This window comes from Triticum dicoccoides, chromosome 2B (assembly GCF_002162155.2).
Source record: "Triticum dicoccoides isolate Atlit2015 ecotype Zavitan chromosome 2B, WEW_v2.0, whole genome shotgun sequence".
Classification (NCBI taxonomy): Eukaryota; Viridiplantae; Streptophyta; class Magnoliopsida; order Poales; family Poaceae; genus Triticum; species Triticum dicoccoides.
This window is the reverse complement of record NC_041383.1, coordinates 799,038,313-799,055,638: the sequence shown is the minus strand read 5'-3', so window position 1 is coordinate 799,055,638 and position 17,326 is coordinate 799,038,313. Positions and strand designations below refer to the sequence as shown.

Below are 17,326 nucleotides of genomic sequence, written 5' to 3'. Positions count from 1 at the left end.
AAAAACACCCGCCGACTGTCTTGCGTATCGCGCTGTCGGTCGGGTCTCCTTCGACGTGAGCTGCGGTGCATCACCCCCGGCGTCGAGGGTACACGTGACGTGTTCGTGTGTCAACAAATCCTGTATGAGTTCAGTGTTTCCTACAACACCCATAGACCATTCGTTCATATATATTGTGACAGTTATATTTCACACGGAGGGGTATCGTTTGTGTTCGAGGCAAGCTATTGGCATGCTAAAAGGTGTTGTTGCAGGCCTGGTACGCTCGACTAATCTCCCTTGTTTGTCATAATTGCTTTCTTTGTGGTGTGCTCAGACAAGCTTGAATTGTACAAGGGTGGCATCTTGATTGTTTGGTTCCTTAGTTTTAGCTTATTTACAATACGAGTCTGGTTAAGTTGAGTTAGGATCCTATTCTTGGACCACAAGCTTATGAAATACCGGTGAGAACAATAACAATAATTAAACCAATGAACTCTGACTGCCTGTGAATCTCAAACAGATGTTGAGAAATGTACATTTGTTGGAAAGATAAATCAATGTCCAAGAAAGCAACAGCAGTACAAACTGCAGCAATCACTGCCTTTATTACATAATTATAATTCGTGTTTAACAAACACAAGTCTTAAGCTGCCGAGGACCCCCAGCTAGCTTTACATGATACGTAATAAGCAAACGACATCACAACAATTTACAGGAAAGTAGTAAACAGATCTGAAGAAAAACCTTGAAAAAGAACACTTGTGAAACAGACACTGAACGAAAGAGAACCAAACCAACCTCCTGTAATCAAGCAGAGTGACAAAACAGAGTGATCACAACATCTAACTACACACCGAGCCACTGCACGGTCTCGTATTTAACTAGAACCTTGATATGATTGGATTCATGGCGCTTCGTATTCATTGTCTTTAATTGCTCCACTGCACCGTCCAATGCAGGGTTGTCTTTGTTTCCTTCGAGCACCACATCTTTAAGGCTTGTCAAATTCTCCATGCCTTGGATTATCTTAGATTCTCTGTGTAGAAACCTCACCTGGAGTTTCTCGAGCTTTGACATTGATTTTTCCTCAAATCTGAGAACTTCCATACCTTCAATATCAAAGTTCAGGTACAGGTACTTGAGCGCTGGAAAGTCGTGGGCAGTTTCTGCAACTAGTTCTCTACCCACGTAGTAGCAAGCCTCCAGGTGTATGTGCCACAGATTTGGCAGCTTACATACTGGGCCAAACAGTTTGTCACCATCCAAGTATGTCCAAGAAAGGAAAAGCTCTGTAAGATAATTCAGTGACCGGATCCACTCAGGCAATTTGCTAATGCCGGAGCCGATCCTAAGATACCTGAGGAGCCGCGGCGGTGGGTTGATGTCATGTATAAAGTCCAAATATTGACCGTCCCTAACACGGTCGGTAACGTTCAGCCACCGCAGGGAATATATCTTGCTCAGGGACTTGGCAAGCTTTTGCCTAACATCCAGATGAAGGGGATCAGTTTCCACTTTCATGCGCAACTCTCCCAATTGTTGTAGTTCACCGAGCTCTTCGGCGGCATCAGCATCACTATCGAAAACTACTACATTCAGCGTCCGTAGTGCCTTCATCCTACCCAGGCCCTTTCTTGCTTTCCAACAGCTGAAGTAAATGTCGGCCTTCTTGTTGATTTGCAGGTGTTCTAGTTTCTCTAGTTTTGTCACCGTTTCCGGTAGATCTTCAAGTTGCGTCCCACGAACATCAAGGGTCTCCAAATTCTCCAGGTCACCGACTTCCGGAGGCATATGACTGATACTTGTTCCTTTCAAATTCAAGAGCTTCAGCAGGTACATCCGGCAGACATCTCTCAAATGTTTGTTTTCTATGGCCATGCAGTCTTCCAAGTCAAGTACCCTGAGCAGGGTGAACTTGCACAAACGGTCAAGCACCTTCTTTTGATCTTCAGGGCCAAACATGCTCAATGATCGGACATGCTCCATGTCCATCCCCTCGATTGCATTCTTCTTACCATGTGATGCTGCAATTTTGTTAGATGGCGAGTCCACAGGCGCTACCTCTTTTCCGCCATGGATGGACAGGCGGCGCATGCTACCATACGTCATCCCTTCATACGGGCCACCTATTAGGCTAACAAAGTTAGCCTCCAGGGATTTGGACACCATGACCTCAAGTACTATGTCATGTACTCGACACGTCTCCACGGTCCCATCCCACCAGGTGACAATATCATCGGCCCGACCAATCATGTTCCTACTCACCAACTCGTCGTAGTAGGCTTCTGCAGTCTCCATTAATGTCAAACCCCGGATCTCAGCAACCAGTCCTTCTGCAATCCATCTCTTCAACAGCCGTTTCTTGACGATTACATAATCCTCTGGGAAAATGCTGAGGTACATCATGCAACCCTTGAGATAATAGTGCAGGTGGTTATAGCTGAGAGTAACTATTTGCCTCATGCCCTCAAGAGTAGGGTTGTTCTCCATTTGAGAACCAATTGACTTGCAAACTCTTTCCCACATATCTTTGCTCTCCGATGATTTGTAGCTGGCCAAGAGGTTCGCGATGCTAATAATGGCCATTGGTAGCCCACCACATTTTTTTAAGATTTTGTTCATTTCACTTCTCAGATCATCGTGCAAAGTGGCGTCCTCTGAACCAAATGCTCTGCTGAGGAACAACTTTTTGGATTCATCAAAGTCAAGGCACTTCATCTGATGAATGAGATCTCCATCAACACTGCATGCTTCGGCAACCGTCTGTATCCTAGTGGTCACAATTACCCTGCTGCCGTTTTCATTCTCTGGTAACTTGAATCTGATTGCATTCCATGTGGCTGCTGTCCATACATCATCGACTACAATAAGGTACCTGGTTTCATCATAGGAATTCCATAGTTAACTAGGACGTGTGAAAACTGAAGGCTACCTTTAATAATATATCGTCATTAACTGCATAAACACGGCAACATAAGGCCATATACAAAGGCATGGTATTAGCTAACTACTCATTTTCGGGACATGAGATATGCAATGTAGATTTTCTTGAATAGATTTATATTATTGTAAAAATTATTCAATATTATAAATAATTAATGTTTTATACTATTTACTGTAATAATAAATATATGGATATCCAACTATTCTACTACCTCCTTTTCAGTTTACAAGTCCTACACGTACGTATACCTAGGTTGCCAATTTTATCACCCTAATATAAACTATATAACACAAAAATTATATCGTTTGAAAATAGAACATCTAAAGTTTATATTGGTATTTTTTTTGTAATATATGACTTGTATTAGGTTGGTCAAATTGACGACCTAGAGGTACGCGCACGCCCTGTAAACTGAGAGAAAGGTAGTAATAAGAGTTCAGCAGACCTATTGCCTGAAGGGTTTTAGGTGCAGTTTTGAAGATCCATCAATAATGGATATCCAACTATTCTAATAAGAGTTCACCAGATCGGTCACAGACGTTAGATGTGAGAAAAAGGGTTTCCCCCCGCTTTGTATTACAAAGCAACCATCCGATACAACCAACGATAGATGCTGGGGCGGAAGCAGCACAAGCACGCCCAAAGGAAAAGAAAAAGAAAAAGAAAAAGAAACAAATGCCGACAACGGCAGGTCGATGAAACAAAGATGACCAGTGACCGCTGCACCCACCGGAGAAGTACCACCGCGCTTCTAGCACTCCGAGGCATCGCGTACCGAGCAGCACCTTCAGGAAGGAATGCGACGACGACGCCGCTGCTGCCCGGACAAGTCCAAGGGTTTTCCCCGGTACGCAGAGGGTAGTGGGGAAGAGGCAGATCCGACGCCCTTCAGGAAGGTCCGGCGGCGCCCGCAGGTGTCACCGCGTCGGTGATGGACGAGCCACCAGGGATTTCTCCCAACCCAAACAACCACCACCATCCCGGACGATCGGAAGTGCTCCACCAGAACTGCCGCCCACCAACATGTGCCACCACAGTCACTGAGCCACCAACAGTCGCTGAACCATCAAATTGACGAGGGGCCAACGGGCTCGGGGGCAGCCGCAACTCAGCCGATGGGAGGGGACTACCACCACCGCCGATGCGGAGCCGACCGTACGTGATGACAGGAGCTTACCAGGCCCGCATAGGCCCGACCGGACCCCAAAGGATCCAGACAACCCCTGCCGCCACGCTGCAGCACATCGGCCGACAAAGCCGCGCCACCACCACCAGGGAGCCACGCCGCCGCACGCCGGAACACCGGCCCGCCCCAACCCAGCTGGGGCCCAGAAGAGCCCAGATCTGGGCGGAGCGGAGGCCGGCGGCTAGCCGCACCACCGCGCGCCACCGCATCAGATACGCCCGCGCCCCGCGAACCCCGCCGCCAGGACGCACCATCGCCAGCCACCATCGCCCGAGCAGAGGAGGCCGCGCGCAGGGACAGGCAGGCCCGCCACCGCCGGCACCATGCGGGCAAGGCCCGGCGGCGCGCACTGACGGCGGCGGGAGGAGGGAGGAGCTTGGGGGCGCACGAGAGGGGAGCGGCGTCGGGGCCCCCCGGTCGCCTCGCCCGGGAGGCGATGCGGGGGGTACAGGGACGAGAGAGGAGCGGGGGAGCGGGTGAGGCGAGCGGCGACGGCGGCTTCGCGGGGGGAAGCCGCCGGCGGCGGCGCGGAAACCCTAGGCAGAAGGGGAGCGGGGGAGCGAGCCCGCTAGGGCTCACATACGTTAGATCAGGATGTTGGAAATATGCCCTAGAGGCAATAATAAAAGCATTATTATTATATTTCCTTGTTCATGATAATTGTATTTTATTCATGCTATAATTGTATTATCCGGAAATCGTAATACATGTGTGAATACATAGACTACAATACGTCCCTAGTAAGCCTCTAGTTGACTAGCTCGTTGGTCAACAGATAGTCATGGTTTCCTGACTATGGACATCGGATGTCATTGACAACGGGATCACGTCATTAGGAGAATGACGTGATGGACAAGACCCAATCCTAAGCATGGCACAAGATCGTGTAGTTCGTTTTGCTAGAGCTTTTCCAATGTCAAGTATCTCTTCCTTAGACCATGAGATCGTGTAACTCCCGGATACCGTAGGAGTGCTTTGGGTGTACCAAACGTCACAACGTAACTGGGTGACTATAAAGGTGCACTACAGGTATCTCTGAAAGTATCTGTTGGGTTGACACGGATCGAGACTGGGATTTGTCACTCCGTGTTACGGAGAGGTATCACTGGGCCCACTCGGTAGTGCATCATCATAATGAGCTCAAAGTGACTAAGTGTCTGGTCACGGGATCATGCATTACGGTACGAGTAAAGTGACTGCCGGTAATGAGACTGAACGAGGTATTGGGATACCGACGATCGAGTCTCGGGCAAGTAACATACCATCTGACAAAGGGAATAGAATACGGGGTTGCTTGAACCCTTGACATCGTGGTTCATCCGATGACAACATCGAGGAGCATGTGGGAGCCAACATGGGTATCCAGATCCCGCTGTTGGTTATTGACCTGAGGTCATCTCGGTCATGTCTGCATGTCTCCCGATCCCGTAGGGTCTACACACTTAATGTTCGGTGACGCTAGGGTTATTAGGAAGACTTGTATGTGATTACCGAATGTTGTTCGGTCTCCCGGATGAGATCCCGGAGGTCACGAGGAGTTCCGGAATGGTCCGGAGGTAAAGATTTATATATGGAAAGTTGTTAAACGGACGCCGGAAAGTTTTGGGGGCATACCGGTATTGTACCGGGGCCACCGGAAGGGTTCCGGAGGTCCAATGGGAGGGGCCACCCCTCCCGGGGGGCCACATGGGCTGCATGGGAGAGGGATCCAGCCCCTAGTGGGCTGGGCGCGCCTCCCACCTAGGCCCATGTGGCTAGGGCTTGGGAGGGGGAAACCCTAAAGGGGGCGCCCCCCTAGCTTGGGGGGCAAGCCACCCCTCTTTCCCCTCTCCCTTTGGCCGCCGCCCCCTCTAGGGTTTCCCCTAGAGGGCCGTCCCCTCTTTCCCTCTTCCCCCTATATATAGAGGGGTGAGGGGAGGGCTACAACACACAATCGAAGGCACAGCCCCTCCCCTCCCCAACACCTCTCCTCTTCCTTACGAGTTTGGCGAAGCTCTGTCGGAGTACTGCTGCACCAATTTGCACCACGCCGTCGTGCTGCCATTGGAGCTTCCTTCCTCAACCTCTCCTTCCTCCTTGCTGGATCAAGACGGAGGAGACGTCGATCGTCCCGTACGTGTGTTGAACATGGAGGTGCTGTCCGTTCAGCACTTGGTCGTCGGTGATCCGAATCACGGCGAGTACGACTCCCTCATCACCATCCCCTTGAAAGCTTCCGCACTCGATCTACAAGTGGTATGTAGATGCAAACTCTCTCCCTTGACTCGTTGCTTAGATGAACTCATATATGGATCTTGGTGAAACTGTAGGAAAATTTTAATTTTCTGCAACGTTCCCCAACAGTGGTATCAGAGCTAGGTCTATGCGTAGTTCTCTTTTGCTCGCGGAGGATATCGTTATGTTCTCACTCTCACTGATGACTTGAGTAGATATGGGTATGTCTACTTGATGAAACACAAGTCTGAGACCTTTGAAAAGTTCAAGGAATTTTAGAATGAGGTAGAGAATCAACGTGACCGAAAGATAAAATTCTTACGATCAGATCGTGGAGGAGAATATCTAAGTCATGAATTTGGTACACACTTAAGAAAATGTGGAATCGTTTCACAACTCACGCCGCCTGGAACACCTCAGCGTAACTGTGTGTCCGAACGTCGTAATCGCACTCTATTGGATATGGTGCGATCTATGATGTCTCTTACCGATTTACCGCTATCATTTTAGGGATACGCTCTAGAGACAGCTACATTCACTTTAAATAGGGCACCATCTAAATCCGTTGAGACGACACCGTATGAATTATGGTTTGGGAAGAAACCTAAGCTGTCGTTTCTAAAAGTTTGGGGATGCGATGCTTATGTCAAGAAACTTCAACCTGAAAAGCTCGAACCCAAGTCGGAAAAATGCGTCTTCATAGGATACCCTAAGGAAACCATTGGGTATACCTTCTACCTTAGATCCGAAGGCAAGATCTTTGTTGCCAAGAACGGATCCTTTCTGGAAAAAGAGTTTCTCTCGAAAGGAGTAAGTGGGAGGAAAGTAGAACTCGATGAAGTACTACCTCTTGAACCGGAAAGTAGTGCAGCTCAGGAAAATGTTCCTGTGGTGCCTACACCGACTGGAGAGGAAATTAATGATGATGATCTAGGTACTTCGGATCAAGTTGATACTGAACTTCGTAGGTCTACTAGGACACGTTCCGCGCCAGAGTGGTACGGCAACCTTGTCCTGGAAATCATGTTGTTAGACAACGGTGAACCTTTGAACTATGAAGAAGCGATGGCGGGCCCGGATTCCAACAAATGGCTCGAAGCCATGAAATCCGAGATAGGATCCATGTATGAAAACAAAGTATGGACTTTGACAGACTTGCCCGATGATCGGCGAGCGATAGAAAACAAATGGATCTTTAAGAAGAAGACGGACGCGGATGGTAATGTTACCATCTATAAAGCTCATCTTGTCGCTAAGGGTTATCGACAAGTTCAAGGGATTGACTACGATGAGACTTTCTCTCCCGTAGCGAAGCTTAAGTCCGTCCGAATCATGTTAGCAATTGCCGCATACTATGATTATGAGATATGGCAGATGGACGTCAAAACAGCGTTCCTTAACGGTTATCTTAAGGAAGAGCTGTATATGATGCAGCCGGAAGGTTTTGTTGATCCTAAGAATGCTAACAAAGTATGCAAGCTCCAGCGATCCATTTATGGGCTGGTGCAAGCATCTCGGAGTTGGAACATTCGCTTTGATGAGATGATCAAAGCGTTTGGGTTTATGCAGACTTATGGAGAAGCCTGCGTTTACAAGAAAGTGAGTGGGAGCTCCGTAGCATTTCTCATATTATATGTAGATGACATACTTTTGATGGGAAATGATATAGAACTCTTGTACAACATTAAGGCCTACTTGAATAAAAGTTTTTCAATGAAGGACCTTGGAGAAGCTGCTTATATATTAGGCATCAAGATCTATAGAGATAGATCGAGACGCCTCATAGGTCTTTCACAAAGCACATACCTTGATAAGATTTTGAAGAAGTTCAAAATGGATCAGTCCAAGAAAGGGTTCTTGCCTGTACTGCAAGGTGTGAGACTGAGCTCAGCTCAATGCCCGACCACGGCAAAAGATAAAGAAGAGATGAGTGTCATCCCCTATGCCTCAGCCATAGGATCTATTATGTATGCCATGCTGTGTACCAGACCTGATGTAAACCTTGCCGTAAGTTTGGTAGGAAGATACCAAAGTAATCTCGGCAAGGAACACTGGACAGCGGTCAAGAATATCCTGAAGTACCTGAAAAGGACAAAGGACATGTTTCTCGTTTATGGAGGTGACGAAGAGCTCTTCGTAAAGGGTTACGTCGACGCTAGCTTCGACACAGATCTGGATGACTCTAAGTCACAAACCGGATACGTGTATATGTTGAATGGTGGAGAAGTAAGCTGGTGCAGCTGCAAGCAGAGCGTCGTGGCGGGATCTACATGTGAAGCGGAGTACATGGCAGCCTTGGAGGCAGCGCATGAAGCAATTTGGGTGAAGGAGTTCATCACCGACCTAGGAGTCATACCCAATGCGTCGGGGCCGATCAAACTCTTCTGTGACAACACTGGGGCTGTTGCACTTGCCAAGGAGCCCAGGTTTCACAAGAGGACCAGGCACATCAAGCGTCGCTTCAACTCCATCCGTGAAAATGTTCAAGATGGAGACATAGAAATTTGTAAAGTGCATACGGATCTGAATGTCGTAGATCCGTTGACTAAACCTCTCTCACGAGCAAAACATGATCAACACCAGAACTCTATGGGTGTTCGATTCATCACAATGTAACTAGATTATTGACTCTAGTGCAAGTGGGAGACTGTTGGAAATATGCCCTAGAGGCAATAATAAAAGCATTATTATTATATTTACTTGTTCATGATAATTGTCTTTTATTCATGCTATAATTGTATTACCCGGAAATCGTAATACATGTGTGAATACATAGACTACAATACGTCCCTAGTAAGCCTCTAGTTGACTAGCTCGTTGGTCAATAGATAGTCATGGTTTCCTGACTATGGAGATCAGATGTCATTGACAACGGGATCACGTCATTAGGAGAATGACGTGATGGACAAGACCCAATCCTAAGCATGGCACAAGATCGTGTAGTTCGTTTTGCTGGATCTTTTCCAATGTCAAGTATCTCTTCCTTAGACCATGAGATCGTGTAACTCCCGGATACCGTAGGAGTGCTTTGGGTGTACCAAACGTCACAATGTAACTGGGTGACTATAAAGGTGCACTACAGGTATCTCCGAAAGTATCTGTTGGGTTGACACGGATCGAGACTGGGATTTGTCACTCCGTGTTACGGAGAGTTTCACTGGGCCCACTCGGTAGTGCATCATCATAATGAGCTCAAAGTGACTAAGTGTCTGGTCACGGGATCATGCATTATGGTACGAGTAAAGTGACTTGCCGGTAACGAGACTGAACGAGGTATTGGGATACCGACGATCGAGTCTCGGGCAAGTAACATACCGTCTGACAAAGGGAATAGAATATGGGGTTGCTTGAACTCTTGACATCGTGGTTCATCCGATGACAACATCGAGGAGCATGTGGGAGCCAACATGGGTATCCATATACCGCTGTTGGTTATTGACCTGAGGTCGTCTCGGTCATGTCTGCATGTCTCCCGAACCCGTAGGGTCTACACACTTAAAGTTCGGTGACGCTAGGGTTATTAGGAAGACTTGTATGTGATTACCGAATGTTGTTCGGAGTCCCAGATGAGATCCCGGACGTCACGAAGAGTTCCGGAATGGTCCGGAGGTAAAGATTTATATATGGAAAGTTGTTAAACGGACGCCGGAAAGTTTCGGGGGCATACCGGTATTGTACCGGGGCCACCGGAAGGGTTCCGGAGGTCCACCGGGAGGGGCCACGCCTCCCGGGGGCCACATGGGCTGCGTGGGAGAGGGAGCCAGCCCCTAGTGGGCTGGGCGCGCCTCCCCACCTAGGCCCATGCGGCTAGGGCTTGGGAGGGGGAACCCTAAAGGGGGCGCCCCCCTAGCTTGGGGGGCAAGCCACCCCTCTTTCCCCTCTCCCTTTGGCCGCCGCCCCCTCTAGGGTTTCCCCTAGAGGGCCGGACCCTCTTGCCCTCTTCCCCCTATATATAGAGGGGTGAGGGTAGGGCTGCAACACACAATCCAAGGCGCAGCCCCTCCCCTCCCCAACACCTCTCCTCTTCCGTACGAGTTTGGCGAAGCTCTGTCGGAGTACTGTTGCACCAATTTGCACCACGCCGTCGTGCTGCCATTGGAGCTGCCTTCCTCAACCTCTCCTTCCTCCTTGCTGGATCAAGACGGAGGAGGCGTCGATCGTCCCGTACGTGTGTTGAACGCGGAGGTGCTGTCCGTTCAGCACTTGGTCGTCGGTGATCCGAATCACGGCGAGTACGACTCCCTCATCACCATCCCCTTGAATGCTTCCGCACTCGATCTACAAGTGGTATGTAGATGCAAACTCTCTCCCTTGACTCGTTGCTTAGATGAACTCATAGATGGATCTTGGTGAAACCGTAGGAAAATTTTAATTTTCTGCAACGTTCCCCAACACAGGACACCTTAAGCACTTTGTGCATGCCCATCTAGCGTGGGCGCTTTTGAAACAGGATACCCCGCACGTTATTGCGGGAATATGTTCCAATATATTTCAATGATATTTGGTTGTATGAGACATGAATATATGTAGTAATAATATGAGAATGAAAATTGAAAATTATATGATTTATTGTGTACGATTAGTTATATTTTTTATTAAATATGAATATTATAATATAATGAAAATTATCATGCATGTTTACATTTTGATGGACGTTTTCTTATGCATGGTCATAGTGGATGATTTTCCATGTAGGTTGCATCCTTGCATTTTAAGAGAAATAAGTTAGTGGGGGCTAGCGATAAACATGTTGTAGAGCATAGGCTTCAGGACACCCTCTTAGAGCATCTCTTGCCTATAATGTCGACCCGCAAAATTTGTTTATAGTTCGCTAAAAAACGATTTATGCTGTTTTATGGGTCGGCTACGCGGGATCTGCTTGGCCGCAGCCTGCGTCTGCCAGCAAACCAAAACCTTCGATTAGCGAATTTGACAGCGAGTCCGACAATTGTGTGCAAATTCGAAGAATAAAACATTGTTCACGCGCGAATAAAAGCATAGTTTTGTATGACAGATGCAAAAGGACTTCATGCAAAAGCGACGATCACGTCCATCATCATCTTGGTTGCTTTTCACCCGTGGTCGTGATCTTCACTCCGCACCACCGCCATCAATTCCATCACCGACTCCGAATCCATCACCGGCACTTCTTCCAACTCTGGTACCGAAAGTATCGCCGGGCGCACTGAATGTGAAAGCATCGCCGGCACCGAAACACCCACGGGCCGCTGCTAGCATTCTCCTCTTCAAGATGTCTCTCCTTGACATATCAAGCCATTCTTTGGTGATGTCGTCCATGCCATAACTGTTCAATGTCATGATCCTGTTCTCTTCGGCAAGAAGCTTGGCCATGGCTTTGTTCTCAGCGGCATTGTCTCTTCTCTCCTGAATGGCCGCCTTGCGCAACCCCTTGTCCTTGAGCAATTACCACTTCTCTTGCTTCTCTCGCGCCTTCTTCTCGGCCAACTCTTTCTTTGCCTCCAATGTCTTCTCCAACATCAACACATTTGATTGCACCATGTATCTATCTTGTCCTGCAAGCTCGATGCATCGTGTTCCCTCTTGATCTTCTCCTTTGTCTTCTTGTCTCCATCGGGCTTGTTCAAGTTTCGTGGGCCATCATCATCTTCATCTTCATCCATGTTCGTAAGTGAACCTCTCTTCGGTGGGGATTCTCTGTCAATCAACTTCCACTTGTCACACCCTTTGAGCAGTTCCTAGCAATGCTCTAGTTTAATTTTTTTGCCTTCGGAAGCTTCCATGCCTTTGTATCTTTGTTGGGCAATTTTCTCCTACACAATTAAAACAATGTCAAATGATGCAGTCTCTTCAAATGGTACAAATGATTTGCACAATGTGGGACGTGAAAACGAACTCACATAGTCAGATTCCACGGTTAGACTTGGAGGTGCATTGCAAACTTGTTCCAAGCAAGCAGCCCAACGGCTACAAATCGGCTTGATCACGTCCCAACAACCTTGGAGTGACCCAAAGGTGCGTGGAGTCCTATTGGGATACTTTCCCATCATAGGGAAGTACTGATCTTCGATCCTTTGCCAATACCTCTTGGTGGTTTGAGATGTACCGGTGCAAGCATCAAGAGACACCGCACTCCAAGCCTTGATCAATATTTGGTCCTCTAACATTGTGCAGCTCTTCGATCTCGCATCTTTTTTTGCTTGTGCTTTCTCATACACCCCCTCGTCTATCTCCTCAACTTCATCTTCACCACCGTGATCATCCACGCCACCCTCCATTTCATTGTAATCGAAATCAGCGAACGGGGCTTGATCGACGTCCACGGTGTTGGAGTCCAACAAGTTGACGAACTCGGCAGTGGCATCGTTTGAACCACCGCTATAGTAAGTGACATCAAGTCACGAGATACCACATTGGCGAAAAGCGAATAAAGTAGAAGAAATCGAAGAAGCATACCTTCTGGCCATTTCATCAAACACCTCGCCTGCGGTGGAAGCAGCGCCGTTAAACGGCATCGTCGGGTTACCTCTTGCCGGGGCGGAGGGAGAGGATGAAGGTGCCGACCTTTTCGTAGGAATATTCTTATGCTTCATGCCCGAAACCTTCCCCATCTTCTCTGGCGGCGGCCGGGCAGATCACGCAGCGGTAGCGGCACCGGGTGCACGTGCCTTCCCGACGGGGCCAGTCGGATTTGCGCCCTGCACGACCACATTGCCCTGCCGCTTGCGAGCAGGCACGGTGATGCCTTGAGTGACGGCGGGGGCGACATGGCTGGTGACGAGATCTGCCGGAGGGGATTGCACGTGCGCGACATCCATGATGACAGGGGACGCTAGGAGGCTTCCATGGCGGCGAAGAATGGCCAGGGAAAAGGGGCCGGAGCAGGTGGAGGCCGAGAGATGGTGGCAAACGGGGTGGGAAGCACGAACGGCCGCGCGGAAATTTTCCTCGCGCCAAATCTCGCTGTGGATAGGGGGTGAGCTCGGGTCGGCCTCCCACCCCGTGAATCTAAAGGTTGATGGCGAACTTTTGCCGCGCCCCGCAAAAAAATTTATGGGTCCGACGCGTTTGCGGGGTTTGATCGGGTAGCATTTTTAGCGTGGACCCGGATTTTGGCGGTTATTTTGTGGGTCGGGGCATTATACAGGGTCTGCTAGAGATGCTCTTATCTAGCCACTCATTTTTGCATCGCGATTCGTGCAAGTACTTTTGTCTTTTTTGTTTCTCCCATATAGAACAACATATGAACTTCAGACTTGGCAGCTCAACCAAACATTCTAACTAGAATGTGAGAAAAAACTTCCAGAATTTTTCATGCAACTTAAATACTAAAAGGTACATTTTTTAATAAAAATTCCCATTTCATATATTTATGTTGAACCCAAAAAATCTAAAAGTTTTTTCCCACATTCTAGTTAGAATGTTTTGGTGTCTTGGAAAGTTTGAAGTTCATGTGTTTTTTTTAAGAAACAAAAAAAAGAAAATTTGGTGTAGTAAGTTAGTTGTCTAGCACGGATCTTAAAACAATGTTGGAGGATAAGGATAAGGGGTGTCCGTAGTACGCTACTTGAAAAAGACGTAGGCTTCCTTTTCTTGCGGCAGAACACTTTCTCTGTTGCTCATGTCCTCCACTTCGTCCATCCACCATGCTCCATGTTGGTTAATTTTCTCGAGCAGATATCTAGGGTTGTGAGGAAGAACAAAAAGAGCTCTACAATTTGTTTTCATATGGATATGTGAGATATTTTTCCCGTTTCTATATTAGATGTTTCCAGCACTTGCTTTGATGTTGATATGCTTCTACCCCATGTTACATGATAATTCTTGATTTGTTTTGAAGTGAAAAAAGGTCAACATGACAACTAATTTTCAGGAATATTATGTACTCCCTCTGTAAAGAAATATAAGAGTGTTGCATTTCAACACTATTATATTTCTTTACAGAGGGAGTATGCACTACAGCAAGGAGCAAATGTAAAGAAGTCAATATTCAAGAGTGAGTATGAATCTAAACTGATGCTGTTGGTGGTTACATTGAGGCATACATACATGATGTATGTTTATTACATTTGGGATTGTTCTTTTGTTTTTCATTTGCCAGGATGATATCAATTTCTTCTGAGTTAGGAAGGCATAGTTTCATATATATTTATTTCATTTGGCAGGTTCACATCAATTTCTTCCGGGTTACAGGAAAGCATACTTGCATTTGCTCACTCCAATCCATCTTAATTGTCGCTGATTTTGTTCAAAGTTGTAATAAATGAGCGACAATTAATATGGACTGGAGGGAGTATTTCATTTGCCGGGCTAACATCAATTTCTTTGGAGTTACAGGAAAGCATAGTTGCATATGTATTTCATTTGCCAGGATCACATCAATTTCTTCCGAGTTACAGGAAAGCTTAGTTGTATATGTGCAGTGACTAATTAGGGAATTTATCGATCAGTGGCTTGATTACCTTCGTTATCTTCTCATGACAGCAGGTTCAACTTTTTTCCTCTTGTCAGCTGGTGCTCATTGAGGAGCCATGGAACCATATTAATATGGCATCTTAAATATTTTGCTCGCTTGTTTGTCTTAGTTATTAGTCCAGGATGATTTGTGTCATATTCCAGTCGTAGGTGGCCTACCTATTAGTTAAATCTGCCTTGTTTTGTGGTACACTTAAGATGGAGCACTTGATTTTGTTTGCGACAGTGACCTTCCAAAATAGAAAAATATGAGGTGCATCACTTTTTTTTGTACTATTTCTAGCATTTTTCTATTTCTACAGATCCTATATTGTTAGGTAAAACCATGGGTACAGCTTGCAGTGGTATAATCCTTGTCATCCCTCGTGTAAAGAGAAGCAGAGTCCCCTTTTTTGCTGTAGTGTATGCCTTCACTAATTATTTATAGTGCAATAGGAATATCCCAATAAGTATTTGAAATAAGAGAAAATAGTTGTATGGTTTTTTAGAATTACATTACTGATGTTTTTTTATTGGTTCAAATAATAAGCTTGTTCTTCTTCTTCTTCCTGCATTTATGGTCCTTCTGAGCCATCATTCAGAAAGGGTCAACTCATGGGGGCTAATAATGATGTCTTCGGTATAACTGACTCCAACCATTTAAGAAGATCTTTACCTACATTTAAGAAGATCTTGGGTATAACTGGATAGGTGCTTGGGGAAAAATGAAACTACCTTGCTCATGTTGAAATTATAGCCATACTTTGTTTATCTTCATATGATTTGTTGGGTTTATCTTATAGGCTAGCTACACTTATTTTGTCTTTCATTGAATGCCGCGAGAACTGTTGGCTAGACTAAGTACTCCCTCCGTCCCACCAATGGCGAATCTAGGACGTAATTGCAGGGCAGGCTCAACTTCAAGGACACTAATTTTTTGGTGTTGGAAGCCATTTTATGCGCGCACCTAACTACTAGTGTGCTGATCATTGGTGGTGTTTTTTTGTGTGGCAAATTTTGAGGGTAGGCTAGAGCCTATTGAAGCCTGTTGTGTAGAATCGCCACTGCGTCCCACAATATAAAAGCTTTTTTTTATATTAGTGTGGTGTCAAAAACGCTCTTATATTATGGAACGGAGGGAGTAATATATATGGATAAATAGTTTGTGTGTGTTTGTATTTACCTCTTGTCCTTGAGAAGCTCGTGGAGCATCCTGGTGAGGGCGCCTTCATCCTTGTTGTCCACGCTATCTAGAGGTTCCTCTATCTTCATGCCTTGGGCATTATCTGCCTTCGGCTTCACAATCTGCAGAAGCACGCGCTTCAGCAAACCCTCGAAATCCTTTGTGCCGCCGAACGCCTGAGACACAGACACTTGCGCTTGGTGTGGGAACTCCTCCTCCAGCTTCCGGCACACCTCTATCGCCAGTGTAGTCTTCCCGAGCCCGCCAAATCCCACGATGGATAACACCTTGAGATTCCCACCAACTGCCTTCACCATGTTGGTCAGTTTATCAGCCTGCGCCATGATGCCGACGAGATGGTCGGGGTCGTTTGCTGCCGGCAGGCCGAGCGCATGGCGGGGCACGGGCGTGGGAGCGGCTAAAGAAGAAGTAGTGCATCGCAGTAGCGCCTCACGGCTGACGCCGTAACGTGCGTGGCGCTCGCTGATGACGACTGCACGAGCGCGGAGCTCCTGGATCTCACGGGCCAGCCGGCGGCGAGGGAAGAGCGTCGCGAGGACACGCTTGGACCAGACGAGGAAGCGGTCTCTTGGCCGGCACCGGATGCGGAAGATGTAGAGGTGTACGCAGTCCTCGGCGTCGTAGGCGAGCTCGCGCACCTGCTTCATCCACACCCGGATGAAGTGGTCCACGGCGCCCTCTTCTGCTTCGGACAGCATACGGAGGATGGCTTTCATGGTTTCCAGCTCGTCGCTGAGCTCAGCCACCTGGGCACTCACGCCGCGGAGCTGCCGGTACTCCTTACCCACCAGCTGCCCGACGATGGACACAAGCTGGGCGGTCGTTCCTTCCATTCTCCCGCTCTCTTGATTATCGACTCTGTGGGGAGGGTGGATGGCTGAATCGGAGATGCAGAGTTTTGTGCTACACTTCGCAGATGCTTTATCAAGACTAGAAGATAGAAAAGAAAAAAGACGAGTCCTTGGCTGACAGAGCATTAGAGCAACTCCAACGGGGAGACCCATTTCGTCCGCTGGCGTTCGTTTGGATCAGCGCGGACACAAAAGTCGGCCCAATGCGCCGACTCAAACGGACGCGTGTTCGCTTGGCGGCTTGCGGACCCATTCCCGGCCCATTTTTGAGCCGGATTTGCGTTGGCGCGGACCCGAGGCGGACGCGCGCGCCTTCTCCTCCCCCGGGCCCGCTGGTCGGTGGCAGCCTCCACCATTTCCCTTCAATCCCCCCAAAAATCCTCCCGCCCGTGCGCGCTCCCGGCCCACCCACGCCATGGACGACGACCTCGACGCCGCCGGCCTCGCCTCCCTCGCCTCGTCCCGGCATGCCGGCCGCCCCCTCCGGCAAAGGCAAGCCTCGCGCCCCCCGC

General features: G+C 47.9%; 2 protein-coding genes across 2 annotated transcripts; both read right to left on the bottom strand.

Annotated features, from left to right (window-relative positions):
- Positions 1-685: 685 nt before the first annotated feature.
- LOC119366412 (disease resistance protein Pik-2-like) lies at positions 686-16,830 on the bottom strand. The gene is made up of 2 exons (XM_037632144.1): positions 15,943-16,830; positions 686-2,857 (listed from the first exon to the last, which is right to left on the bottom strand). Exons 1-2 carry the CDS (start codon positions 16,794-16,796, stop codon positions 829-831), a joined length of 2,883 nt encoding a protein of 960 aa, XP_037488041.1. The 5' UTR covers positions 16,797-16,830; the 3' UTR covers positions 686-828.
- LOC119366413 lies at positions 11,275-15,931 on the bottom strand. Its single transcript, XM_037632145.1, has 3 exons — positions 12,762-15,931; positions 12,206-12,683; positions 11,275-12,118 (listed from the first exon to the last, which is right to left on the bottom strand). Exons 1-3 carry the CDS (start codon positions 12,914-12,916, stop codon positions 12,044-12,046), a joined length of 708 nt encoding a protein of 235 aa, XP_037488042.1. The 5' UTR covers positions 12,917-15,931; the 3' UTR covers positions 11,275-12,043.
- Positions 16,831-17,326: the final 496 nt, after the last annotated feature.